Source organism: Oncorhynchus kisutch, unplaced genomic scaffold (genome assembly GCF_002021735.2).
Source record: "Oncorhynchus kisutch isolate 150728-3 unplaced genomic scaffold, Okis_V2 Okis07a-Okis12b_hom, whole genome shotgun sequence".
NCBI lineage: Eukaryota > Metazoa > Chordata > Actinopteri > Salmoniformes > Salmonidae > Oncorhynchus > Oncorhynchus kisutch.
This window is the reverse complement of record NW_022261984.1, coordinates 6,311,897-6,325,934: the sequence shown is the minus strand read 5'-3', so window position 1 is coordinate 6,325,934 and position 14,038 is coordinate 6,311,897. Positions and strand designations below refer to the sequence as shown.

At 46.0% G+C, this 14,038-nt stretch overlaps 1 protein-coding gene across 1 annotated transcript in view; it reads right to left on the bottom strand.

The window, feature by feature from the left end:
• The window catches only part of LOC116360069 (neuronal acetylcholine receptor subunit alpha-7), a 60,268-nt gene extending 48,191 nt beyond the window's left edge, over positions 1-12,077 (bottom strand). The window contains exon 1 of the mRNA XM_031814580.1: positions 11,543-12,077. Coding sequence (XP_031670440.1) covers positions 11,543-11,612 — 70 coding nt within the window. The 5' untranslated portion in view covers positions 11,613-12,077. The remainder of the gene's footprint in view (positions 1-11,542) is intronic.
• Between the last annotated feature and the right edge of the window lie 1,961 nt (positions 12,078-14,038).

The window sequence follows — 14,038 nt, the reverse complement described above, 5'->3', positions numbered from 1 at the left end:
TTTTCTTCTCCATGGCAACAGGAAACAGACCTGACCTCTGAGGGGTATGGTAGGTCAATCTTAGTGAGGTTCAAAAATATATCTATTTTTATTCATCTCTTCACAGCTACACAAGGAAATGTCAGCGCCACAAATGGCACCTTATTCCCTATATAGTGCACTACTTTTGACCAGGGCCCATAGCGAATAGGGTGCCATTTGGGAACCAGAAGGACACTAGTAGGTTGGGCTGTGTTTGTCTGTGAGGGTCAAACTGAGGCAAACGCACACAGGGACTGCTTCCCAAATGGCACTCTAGTCCCTATATAGTGCACTACCATTGACCAAGGGCAGGCCTATAGTGTGCTGTGCAGGGAACAGCCTGCTATTTGGGAAGCAGCCCAGTGTTTCATCAACACAGCGGTGCCGTTGGGCCAGACGGGACCAGAGACTTCTGTTAAAAGCTTCTTCCACAGAGCTTTTTAACAGGTTCAGTTGCATATGTGTGTGTGTGTGTGTCTGTGTGTGTGTTTGTATCTGTGTGTGTGTGTGTGTGTGTGTATCTGTGTGTGTGTGTGTATCTGTGTGTGTGTGTATCTGTGTGTGTGTGTGTGTGTGTATCTGTGTGTGTGTATCTGTGTGTGTGTATCTGTGTGTGTGTGTTTGTGTGTGTGTGTTTGTGTGTATCTGTGTGTGTATCTGTGTGTTTGTGTGTGTGTCTGTGTGTGTATCTGTGTGTGTATCTGTGTGTGTATCTGTGTGTGTATCTGTGTGTATCTTAATCAGCAGCTTGCATGACTTGTTTAAGTGCATCAGGACCTAAAAAGGCAAGCTGCTCGTATTATTAGAATGGGAGTCAGTGTCAGTCCATCCATCTACACAGGTTCAGCAGCGTGAGTCCATCTACACATGTTCAGCAGTGTGAGTCCATCTATCTACACAGGTATCAGCAGTGTGTGTAGACGGTGTGTTTAATGCTATGTAATATGGCATGTGTATATGATGAAATAGTATGTCAAATGAATAGTATGTAAAAGTGTGTGTGTGTGTATGTGTGTGTGTGTGTGCGTAGAATACATGTCACATAGTTAATGATTGTTACATGCGGCCTGCCTTTCTGTGCACACAATGACGTACTTTTCCATATAGAGCCCTTTGACATGAATGATTTCACGTAGTTGAAGCCTGTTACTAAGGATCATTATACCTAGACAGACAAGACCTTACAAGGTCTAATCAGACACTATGGAAACACAAGCACACATGTCCTGTTATATCAATGCAACATCTCAAGTAACAGGACGAAGGCCACATTCATTCACCCAATAAAACTGTCTTGTCTGATGATATTATCACCTGGAAAGATGTCTTATATCATCTTTGTAACGACCAGTTCTTTAATGATACTTGATCCTAAAAGACGTTCTGATAATAATGAACTGAATTTATGTACCTCCTTTCATCTAGGACCAGTGGTGGAAAAACTCCCCAGGTGTCATACTTCAGTGAAAGTAAAGATACCTTAATAGAAAATGACTCACGTAAAAAAAAGTGATAGTCACCCAGTAAAATACTACTTGAGTAAAAGTATTTGCTTTTAAATATACTCAAGTATCACGGGTAAATGTAATTGCTAAATTATACTTAAGTATCAAAAGTTAGGAGACAGCACCATTTTCTTGTTATTTTAATTTACGGATGGCCAGGGGCCCACTCCAACACTCAGACATCATTTACAGATGGCCAGGGGCCAACTCCAACACTCAGACATCATTTACAGATGGCCAGGGGCCCACTCCAACACTCAGACATCATTTACAGATGGCCAGGGGCCAACTCCAACACTCAGACATCATTTACAGATAGCCAGGGGCCAACTCCAACACTCAGACATCATTTACAGATAGCCAGGGGCCCACTCCAACACTCAGACATCATTTACAGATAGCCAGGGGCCCACTCCAACACTCAGACATAATTTACAAACCAAGCCTTTGTGCTTAGTGAGTCTGTCAGATCAGAGGCAGGATGGATGACCAGAGATGTTCTCTTGATAAGTGCGTGAATTGGACTATTTTCCTGTGCTGGGAAAATGTATGGAGTAAAAAGTACATCATTTTCTTAAGGAATGTAGTGAGGTAAAAGTATCTGAAACATATAGTAGGCCTCCCTAGTCGTGTAGCGGTCTAAGGCACTGCATGGCAGCGGTCTAAGGCACTGCATCACAGCGGTCTAAGGCACTGCATCACAGCTGCGTTACTACATATCCTGGTTCTATACCGGCTGTGTTGCAGCTCTAGCTGCGTTACTACATATCCTGGTTCCGCACCGGGCTGTGTTGCAGCTCTAGCTGCGTTACTACATATCCTGGTTCCATACCGGGCTGTGTTGCAGCTCTAGCTGCGTTACTACATATCCTGGTTCCATACCGGGCTGTGTTGCAGCTCTAGCTGCGTTACTACATATCCTGGTTCCACACCGGGCTGTGTTGCAGCTCTAGCTGAGTTACTACATATCCTGGTTCCATACCGGGCTGTGTTGCAGCTGGCTGCAACCTGGAAACCCCTGAGGCGAGACACAGGGATGGGTTTGGGATGTCCTTGTCCCATCGTCATCTGGGTCAGGGAAGGGTTTGGGATGTCCTTGTCCCATAGTGCTCTAGCAACTCCTGTGGTGGGCCGGGCGCATGCAGGCTGACCCGGTCGCCAGTTGGACAGTGTTTCCTCCGACACATTGGTGCGGCCGGATTCCGGGTTAAGCCAAGTGTCAACAAGCAGGAGGACGCACGGTTCTCGACCTTTCGCCTCTCCAAAGTCCGTACGGGAGTTGCAGCGATGGGACAAGACTGTAACTACCAATTGGATATGACAAAAAGGGTTTACATTATTTTTTACAATAATAAATAATATATACAGTATATATAAAGTACAGATACACCCCCCCCCCCCCACTTTCAAGTATTTTTACACCACAGCCTAGGCCCTATACCTCAGATCACGGTGTATTATGGGATGTACCTCAGCCCAATCTATCCCATTATAGTTGTCAATATTGTAGCGAAGTCAGTCCAGACCAGGGCTTGAACCTGTGACCTTGAGATTGTCAACCCAGGACCTTACTGTAACTGTCGCTAGGTGTTGGACCAAGGTCGCTAGGTGTTGGGTCAAAGTCGCTAGGTGTTGGGCCAAGGTCGCTAGGTGTTGGGCCAAGGTCGCTAGGTGTTGGGCCAAGGTCGCTAGGTGTTGGGTCAAGGTCGCTAGGTGTTGGGCCAAGGTCGCTAGGTGTTGGGCCAAGGTCGCTAGGTGTTGGGCCAAGGTCGCTAGGTGTTGGGTCAAGGTCGCTAGGTGTTGGGTCAAGGTCGCTACTATATTCAGGGAACAAGTATTGAAAAGTACATTAGATGAATACAGGATTATCTTGAATACACACATTTGCTGTCATAATGCAATGAATAACCATGACCTTGTCTGGATTAAAGCAACATCCTAGCCTGTTCTAGTGAACCAGATTGAATCAGAGAGTAACAGGAAATCCTGTGTCTTTGTTAGTATTAAATCACCTAATGTGATTTCTGTGAAAGTCCGAGGGCGTCCCAAATTGCACCTAGTCAAAAGTAGTGCACTATTAAAGGAATAGGGTGCCATTTCAGATGGGCCCTGGTTAAAAGTAGTGCACTATTAATGGAATAGGGTGCCTTTTCAGATGCAGCCTTTGGACGTTTGTTGTGTACTTCAGAGATGAAAATCCCTGGCTCATAACCAGGTCATAAAGGCAAGAAATAGGGCAGGATTATACACTGGTGGGTCCCGTCCCAAATGGCACCCTATTGGCCCATAGGGCTCTGTTCAAAAACATTGCACTATGTAGCGAATAGGATGCTATTTGGGCTGCAGTATTTCTGTAACGTAATATAACCAGGGACCTAGTTTAGGATTCCTCCATCTCTTCTCCTCCCCTTTCCCCTCATCTCTTCTCCTCTTCCTCCCTCATTCTCTCGATCTCTTCTCCTCTTCCTCCCTCATTCTCTCCATCTCTTCTCCTCTTCCTCCCTAGTTCCTTCCATCTTTTTTCCTCCTCTAACTCATTGTGACATCATGTCACAATGTTTATTAAATAAACCAATCCACCATCAGAGACCAACCAACGTAGCCAAAGGACCACAAAACAATCACCTACAACAAAAGGCTCCCATCTAACCAGTTTCACTGCATTAGGTTCCCTTCATAACTCCACTTCAAAGGCTCCCGTCTCCCAGTTTCACTGCATTAGGTTCCCTTCATAACTCCACTTCAAAGGCTCCCGTCTCCCAGTTTCACTGCATTAGGTTCCCTTCATAACTCCACTTCAAAAGGCTCCTGTCTCCCAGTTTCATTGCATTAGGTTCCCTTCATAACTCCAATGTTCATACGAGAGAAGCGTCTTCGATCAATACCATTCAGTTGTGTTGTACTAAAATAAAGTATTTTATTTCATGGGGCACGAGGCTGTTGTTACGATGAAGCAGCCAGTTTAAGAGCCTTTGAGTGCACTGCTGCCTTCCAATACAATACAATCTAAACAGGCAAATGTTACAGCGTCAACGATCTGTGATGTGCTATTCCCTAGATGTTTCCATTCTGTCAGATGATGATAGTTGTTGATGGTAGTGACATCAGGCGGAGAATACATTCTTTACCCAACCGCATTCTAAATGCAATCACCATGGTTACGTCTAGACGGGCCAACCGCTGAACTAAATGACAATCTACAAGATGCCTGTTCCGTTCATTCACCAGGCCTCATGTTTCAGGCTTGGCACAGTGTAAAATGTACATACACGACCGCAATGAATTCCATTATCCAGAATCACGCTCATTTGTCTCCAGAATGTCAACATAAAAGAATGCCACTCACATCGAGGGGAATCATGCCTTGACATTCTCCGTCTAACAAACAGGGGCTGCTATGATGTGGTGGGCCAGCCACCTTTAAAAAAGCACTATGTCACACAAGAGTTGATCAACTATAGACCAGATGGTCCAGATGGTCTAGATGATGTAAATGCCAGCCTGGCTATTACCGATATAAAGGTGCCTTTTGAGACACAGTCATAGACAGCAGTCATAGACAGGAGTCATAGACAGGGGGCTGTTGGGATGCATCCTCCTCTTACAGGGCCAGGAGTGTTTCCACACCACATGACCTGATAAATAGCATGGAACTGGGGCCCAGAGGTTCTACCAGGTCAGGGCACATGGACTAGTCCCAGTTCCATTTGTGCCAACTCTTGTATACACAGCATTTGGAAGGTATTCAGACCCCTTGACTTTTCCCACCTTTTGTTACGTTACAGTCTTCTAAAACTGATAAAATCTTTTTTTTTTATTCCGAAATCTACACACAATACCACATAATGCCAAAGATTTTTTTAAAGGGTTTATCAAATTTTTAGGAAATGTACAAAAATGTGAAAAAATAAATTACTTATTTACATAAGTATTCAGACCCTTTGCTATGATACTCGAAATTGAGCTCAGGTGTGTCCTGTTGCCATTGATCATCCTTGAGTTTCTACAGCTTGATTGGAGAACACAGTGGCCTCCATTATTCTTAAATGGAAGAAGTTTGGAACCACCAAGACTCTTCCTAGAGCTGGTCGCCCGGCCAAACTGAGCAATCGGTTGAGAAGGGCCTTGGTCAGGGAGGGGACTAGGAACCCGACGGTCACTCTAACTGAGCTCTAGAGTTCCTCTGTGGAGATGGGAGAACCTTCCAGAAGGATAACCATCTCTGCAGCACTCCACCAATCAGGCCTTTATGGTAGAGTGGCCAGACAGAAGCCACTCCTCAGTGAAAGACACATGACAGCCCGCTTGGAGTTTGCCAAAAGGCACCTAAAGACTCTCAGACCATGAGAAACAAGATTATCTGGTCTGATGAAACCAAAATGTAACTCTTTGGCCTGAATGCCAAGCATCACATCTGGAGGAAACCTGGCACCATCCCTACGGTGAAGCATGGTGGTGGCAGCATCATGTTGTGGGGATGTTTTTCAGTGGCAGGGACTGGCAGACTAATCGGGATTGAGGCAAAGATGAATTGAGCAAAGTACAGAGAGATCCTTGATGAAAACCTGCTCCAGAGCGCTGAGGACTGGTTCACCTTCCAACAGGACAACGACTGTAAGCAAACAGCCAAGACAACGCAGGAGTGGCTTCGGGACACGTCTCTGTATGTCCTTGAGAGCCCAGCCAGAGCCCGGACTTGAACCCAATCTAACATGTCTGGAGAGACCTGACCTGAAAATAGCTGTGCAGCGACGCTCACCATCCAACCTGACAGAGCTTGAGAGGATCTGAAAAACTCCCCAAATACATGAATGCCAAGCTTGTAGTGTCATTCCCAAGAAGACTAGAGGCTGGAATTGCTGTTAAAGGTTCTTCAACAAAGTGTTGAGTAAAATTAGGAATACTTATGTAAACGTGACATTTCAGCTTTCTACTTTTAATAAATGAGCAAAAAGTTCTAAAAAACAGTTTTATCTTTGTCCCTAAGGGGCTTTGTCCCTAAGGGGCTTTGTCCCTAAGGGGTTTTGTCCCTAAGGGGCTTTGTCCCTAAGGGGCTTTGTCCCTAAGGAGCTTTGTCCCTAAGGAGCTTTGTCCCTAAGGAGCTTTGTCCCTAAGGGGCTTTGTCCCTAAGGAGCTTTGTCCCTAAGGAGCTTTGTCCCTAAGGAGCTTTGTCCCTAAGGGGTTTTGTCCCTAAGGAGCTTTGTCCCTAAGGGGCTTTGTCCCTAAGGAGCTTTGTCCCTAAGGGGCTTTGTCCCTAAGGGGCTTTGTCCCTAAGGAGCTTTGTCCCTAAGGAGCTTTGTCCCTAAGGGGCTTTGTCCCTAAGGGGCTTTGTCCCTAAGGGGCTTTGTCCCTAAGGGGTTTTGTCCCTAAGGGGCTTTGTCCCTAAGGAGCTTTGTCCCTAAGGGGTGTTGTCCCTAAGGGGCTTTGTCCCTAAGGGGCTTTGTCCCTAAGGGGTTTTGTCCCTAAGGGGCTTTGTCCCTAAGGGGTTTTGTCCCTAAGGGGCTTTGTCCCTAAGGGGCTTTGTCCCTAAGGAGCTTTGTCCCTAAGGAGCTTTGTCCCTAAGGGGTTTTGTCCCTAAGGAGCTTTGTCCCTAAGGGGCTTTGTCCCTAAGGGGCTTTGTCCCTAAGGGGCTTTGTGTGTAGATTGATGAGGAAAAAACAATTGAATCCATTTTAGAATAAGGCTGTAACGCAACGAAATGTGGAAAAGGTCAAGGGGTCTGAATACTTTCTGAATGCGCTGTATGTCATCGTCACACCAAACAAATTGAGTGTTCGGAACCAACAAGACTTTTCCTAGAGCTGACCGCCCGGCCAAACTGAGCAATCGGTTGATCAGGGAGGGCAGTTAACAAAATACTGTAGCAGAAGCAGATATGGGAGTCAGGATACATATGGGAATTGTATGGGGTTCATTGCTGTGTCAACCTCTTATAATAACACACTGTATGGCTCAGCTAAAACACCATAACATGAGCCATACATGTTCAACATCACGGTTTAACTGACACTTTACATGTCATATCCAAGATACACACTGACACTGGAGTACACACACACACACACACACACCACAGAACATCTGTCTAAAGCCCTGAGGCCAGCCACTAAGCTGAAACATTTCCACCTAAATGAAATCCATGACAGATCTGTCAGAGGTCAGAGGTTACGGGTTAAGCCCAAACCTCTGTCCACTGGCTATCACAGGTTCATGGAGGGAATCCTCAACTCTCAGAGTCCACTGGCTATCACAGGTTCATGGAGGGAATCCTCAACTCTCAGAGTCCACTGGCTATCACAGGTTCATGGAGGGAATCCTCAACTCTCAGAGTCCACTGGCTATCACAGGTTCATGGAGGGAATCCTCAACTCTCAGAGTCCACTGGCTATCACAGGTTCATGGAGGGAATCCGCAACTCTCAGAGTCCACTGGCTATCACAGGTTCATGGAGGGAATCCTCAACTCTCAGAGTCCACTGGCTATCACAGGTTCATGGAGGGAATCCTCAACTCTCAGAGTCCACTGGCTATCACAGGTTCATGGAGGGAATCCTCAACTCTCAGAGTCCACTGGCTATCACAGTTTCATGGAGGGAATCCTCAACTCTCAGAGTCCACTGGCTATCACAGGTTCATGGAGGGAATCCTCAACTCTCAGAGTCCACTGGCTATCACAGGTTCATGAAGGGAATCCTCAACTCTCAGAGTCCACTGGCTATCACAGGTTCATGGAGGGAATCCTCAACTCTCAGAGTCCACTGGCTATCACAGGTTCATGGAGGGAATCCTCAACTCTCAGAGTCCACTGGCTATCACAGGTTCATGGAGGGAATCCTCAACTCTCAGAGTCCACTGGCTATCACAGGTTCATGGAGGGAATCCTCAACTCTCAGAGTCCACTGGCTATCACAGGTTCATGGAGGGAATCCTCAACTCTCAGAGTCCACTGGCTCTACAGCCGTATTGATGATTGACAATAGACCGCTGTTGCCAGACGTGGTGGTGTCTTCGGCTGTGTGTGTCAGTGTGTGTGTAGGCAAAGGGCTGGTCAGTAAGCATTTCACAGTAAAGACTACACTTGATGTGTTCCGCACGTGTGTTCAAATATGGACATGTAGGTAAGGGTGAAAGGGACCAGGCAATCAGGACAGATAATAAACAGAGTAACAGCAGAGTATGGAGAGGGTGAAAGTGTGTGTGTGTGTGGAGGCAATATGTAGTGTGTGTGTATGTGTTGTATGTGTGTGTGTGTGTGTGTGTGTGTGTGTGTGTGTGTGTGTGTGTGTGTGTGTGTGTGTGTGTGTGTGTGTGTGTGTGTGTGTGTGTGTGTGTGTGTGTGTGTGTGTGTGTGTGTGTGTGTGTGTGTGTGTGTGTGTGTGTGTGTGTGTGTGTGTGGAGTCAATATGTATGTGTGTGTTTTGTGTGTGTGAGCGTATGTAGTGTGTGTGTATGTGTGAGTGTGTTGGTAGAGTCTAGTGAGTTTGTGGGTAGAGTCTAGTGAGTGTGTTGTTAGAGTCTAGTGAGTGTGTTGGTAGAGTCTAGTGAGTGTGTGGGTAGAGTCTAGTGAGTGTGTGGGTAGAGTCTAGTGTGTGTGGGTAGAATCTAGTGAGAGTGTGGGTAGAGTCTAGTGAGAGTGTGGGTAGAGTCTAGTGAGTGTGCGGGTAGAGTCTAGTGAGTGTGTGGGTAGAGTCTAGTGAGTGTGTGGGTAGAGTCTTAGTGAGTGTGTGGTGGGTAGAGTCTAGTGAGTGTGTGGGTAGAGTCTAGTGAGTGTGTGGGTAGAGTCTAGTGAGTGTGTGGGTAGAGTCTAGTGAGTGTGTTGGTAGAGTCTAGTGAGTGTGTGGGTAGAGTCTAGTGAGTGTGTGGGTAGAGTCTAGTGAGTGTGTGGGTAGAGTCTAGTGAGTGTGTGGGTAGAGTCTAGTGGAGTGTGTGGGTAGAGTCTAGTGAGTGTGTGGGTAGAGTCTAGTGAGTGTGTGGGTAGAGTCTAGTGAGTGTGTGGTAGAGTCTAGTGAGTGTGTGGGTAGAGTCTAGTGAGTGTGTGGGTAGAGTCTAGTGAGTGTGTGGGTAGAGTCTAGTGAGTGTGTGGGTAGAGTCTAGTGAGAGTGTGGGTAGAGTCTAGTGAGAGTGTGGGTAGAGTCTAGTGAGTGGTGTGGGTAGAGTCTAGTGAGTGTGTGGGGTAGAGTCTAGTGAGTGTGTGGGTAGAGTCTAGTGAGTGTGTGGGTAGAGTCTAGTGAGTGTGTGGGTAGAGTCTAGTGAGTGTGTGGGTAGAGTCTAGTGAGTGTGTGGGTAGAGTCTAGTGAGTGTGTGGGTAGAGTCTAGTGAGTGTGTGGGTAGAGTCTAGTGAGTGTGTGGGTAGAGTCTAGTGAGTGTGTGGGTAGAGTCTAGTGAGTGTGTGGGTAGAGTCTAGTGAGTGTGTGGGTAGAGTCTAGTGAGTGTGTGGGTAGAGTCTAGTGAGTGTGTGGGTAGAGTCTAGTGAGTGTGTGGGTAGAGTCTAGTGAGTGTGGGGGTAGAGTCTAGTGAGTGTGTGGGTAGAGTCTAGTGAGTGTGTGGGTAGAGTCTAGTGAGTGTGTGGGTAGAGTCTAGTGAGTGTGTGGGTAGAGTCTAGTGAGTGTGTGGGTAGAGTCTAGTGAGTGTGTGGGTAGAGTCTAGTGAGTGTGTGGGGTAGAGTCTAGTGAGTGTGTGGGTAGAGTCTAGTGAGTGTGTGGGTAGAGTCTAGTGAGTGTGTGGGTAGAGTCTAGTGAGTGTGTGGGTAGAGTCTAGTGAGTGTGCATATAGTCAGTGTAAGGAGAGTCAGTGCCAAAAAAAAACAGTCAATGCAAATAGTCCTGGTGGTCATTTGATTAACTGTTCATCAGTATTATGTTTTGGGGGTAGAACATTTTCAGGTGCCTAATATGTCCCAAATGGTACCATATTCCCTATATAGTGCACTACTTTAGACCAGAGCCCTATTCCCTATATAGTGCATTACCTTAGACCAGAGCCCTATTCCCTATATAGTTCACTACTTTAGACCAGAGCCCTATTCCCTATATAGTTCACTACTTTAGACCAGAGCCCTATTCCCTATATAGTTCACTACTTTAGACCAGAGCCCTAGTCCCTATATAGTGCACTACTTTAGACCAGAGCCCCATTCCCTATATAGTTCACTACTTTAGACCAGAGCCTTATTCCCTATATAGTGCACTACTTTAGACCAGAGCCCTATTCCCTATGTAGTGCACTACTTTAGACCAGAGGAAATAGGGCGCATTTTGGGACTGACCCAGCCTAGGTAGGGAAGGGAGTGTAAAATAAATCCAAATAAATCGAATGAACCCAAATGGATCAATTAAAAGGCCTACATGGAAAACGAAATGTAGCCCGATGGTCTAAACATAATGTTGAATGATTCATCGTCCTCTCTCGATCCCGGACCTATTGGCGTGGATTCCTCAGTCCAGTATTCCCAGATGATCGTGCTCTGGCTGAGATAAAGGATATTGCTCCCTCTCGGGATATTGGTTTTAGCGCGTGCCTGTGCCTCCCCGCCCCAGCTCCTTCAGACATACACAACAGATGTTACCGGAGTATTAAGGAGGTCATGGTGCCGGAGACACACACATACACACACACACACACACACACACACACCAACGAGGAAGGATCGTGAGATGGATAGCCGTAATTATCATAACATCTGTGTAACTCACTTCTACACGTTTCGCAATTCGGGATACATCTCTGGATCATATCAATGCCATTGGTTTTCTCACTTTTTTTTCATTACCTTCCATTATTTTCTTTCCCTTAAAAGTATTACCATACAATTAAATAATCTACAAGTATCCTATTCATTTGGTTTCTGTATTTATTTTATAGTGCAAAAATGGCATAGGCAAATGGCATTACCAGTTATTGATGTAAACATCACGATAACGATGGGTGTTTAATTTTAATCTCTCGAAACACTTCTATGCACTGACAGTTGTTTCTTTCTGCGTAAAATATGCTAAATATATACATGCGCCTACTTACCTTTAAAGCAGAACGCCGTCCACAGGTAAACAGCGGCACATACATATCCAAAACACTTCCGATGACGCATCGTACTTGTGGAATTAGAATCCGTCGTCTGCGCGCAGAGATCAAACTTCGGCTCGAGGAGGACGCTGCGACTCTTCTTACAGACGCTGGATGTACCTTTGACGCGCGCTCTCTCTCTCTCGCTCACTCTCACTCTCTCTCTCTCTCTCACTCTCACTCTCACTCTCTCTCGTTGTTAGAGAGTGCAATGAAAGTGGAAATCCATTTAGCGTTTGTAAACTGTCACAACTTCACTAAACTCAAACGCAGAAGCACAAATTATTCTCTCTGTCGTTGCCTTTTCTCATTCTATCCCTTTCACTCTCTATTTATCAGTAAGGACCTCCGGACGCGGGGATGAACATTTGCTCCACAGGTCAGGCAATTCACCTCGTTTCCGATCACGGTGGACAGGAAAGCCTACAAGCACCGTTCTCCAGCTGATACTGGATGACACAACCAGCTGTGCCAGTGCATGCCAGTGTGCCCTCTTGGTAAATCGGTCGCGTTCTGCTGCTCAAACGTTGCACGCGTCAACCGGTGTCACGTGATCAACTGTGTCATCAACGGACAGATTGCTTTATCTTCAGCAGAAGCAGCAGGTACAGTAGACTTCCTGGGGTCCACATAAAAACACTAAACATGACAAGTAACAAAAACACTAATACACTGACAAGGACAGTCACACAAATATAAAATACAACGATATACAGACAATACAACAACCCCAAAGTCCCCATGTCATTGTGTTTAGGCTCTACTTTGGGTGAAAAAAAATACCAAACTTTGAAGAATTTTTGCAAATCCAATCAGTTTTCCATGTTGATTCAACATCACATTTAATTTTTTAGGTGAAATCAAATCAAGTGTTATTTTATTGGTCAAGTACACATATTTATCACATCTTTATAACATATTTAGATGTTATTGTGGGTGTAGTGAAATGCCTGTGTTCCTAGCTCCAATAGTGCAGTAGTATCTAACATTTCACAACATACACAAATCGAAAACTAAAAGAATGGAATTCAAAAATATATAAATATTAGGACGAGCAACGTTGGTGTGGCATTAACTAAAATACTTAAGCAATAAGGCCCGAGGGGGTGTGGTATATGGCCAATATACCACGGCTAAGGGCTGTTCTTAGCCTTGATGCAAAGCAGAATGCCTGGATACAGTGCTTAGCCGTGGTATATTGGTCATATACCACAAACCCCCAAGGTGCCTTATTGCTATTATAAACTGGTTACCAAAGTAATTATAGAAGGAAAAACAAATGTTTTGTCATACCCGTGGTATACTGTCTGATATACCACGGCTGTCAGCCAATCAGCATTCAGGGTTCTAACCACCCAGTTTATAAAGTAGAATATAATACAGTATATACATATGAGTAAAGCAGTATGTAAACATTATTAAAGTGACCAGTAATTCCATGTCTATGTATATAGGGCAGCAGCCACTAAGGTGCAGGGTTGAGTAACCGGGTGGTGATGGTTATTTAACAGGCTGATGGCCTTGATAAAGAGGCTGTTTTTCAGTCTCTCGTTCCCAGCTTTGATGCACCTGTACTGACCTCTCCTTCTGGATGATAGCACAGTGAACACACCGTGGCTCATGTTGTTGATGTCTTTGATGATCTTTTTGGCCTTCCTGTGACATCAGGTGCTGTAGGTGTCCTGGAGGGCAGGTAGTGTCCCCCTGGTGATGCATTGGGAAGACCGCACCACCCTCTGGAGAGCCCTGCGGTGGCGGGTGGTGCAGTTGTCGTACCAGGCGGTGATACAGCCTGACAGGATGCTCTCAATTGTGCATCTGTAAACGTTTGTGAGGGTCAGATTTCTTCTGCCTCCTGATGTTGGTATGGGTGGACCATTTCAGATTGTCAGCGATGTGTACGCCGAGGAACTTTAAGCTTTCCACCTTCTCCACTGCGGCCCCATTGACATGGATAGGGGCATGATCCCTCTGCTATTTCCTGAAGTCCACGATCAGCTCCCTCGTGTTGTTGACGTTGAGGTTATTTTCCTGACACCACTCCGCCAGGGCCCTCTCCTCCTCCCTGTCTCGTTGTTGTTGATAATCACACCTACTACTGTTGCTTCGTCTGCAAACTTGATGATTAGAGTTGGAGGCGTGGCCACGCAGTCATGGGTGAACAGGGAGTACAGGAGGGGGCTGAGCACGCACCCTTGTGGGGCCCCAGTGTTGAGGTTTAGCGAAGTGGAGGTGTTGTTTCCTACCTTTACCACCTTGGGGCGGCCCGTCAGAATGTCCAGGACCCAGTTGCACAGGGCGGGGTTCAGATGAGCTTGGAGGGTAATATGTGTTGAAGGCTGAGCTATAGTCCATCAACAGCATTCTGACGTAGGTATTCCTCTTGTCCAGATGGGATAGGGCAGTGTGCAGTGCGATTGTGATTGCATCTTCTGTGGATCTATTGGGGCG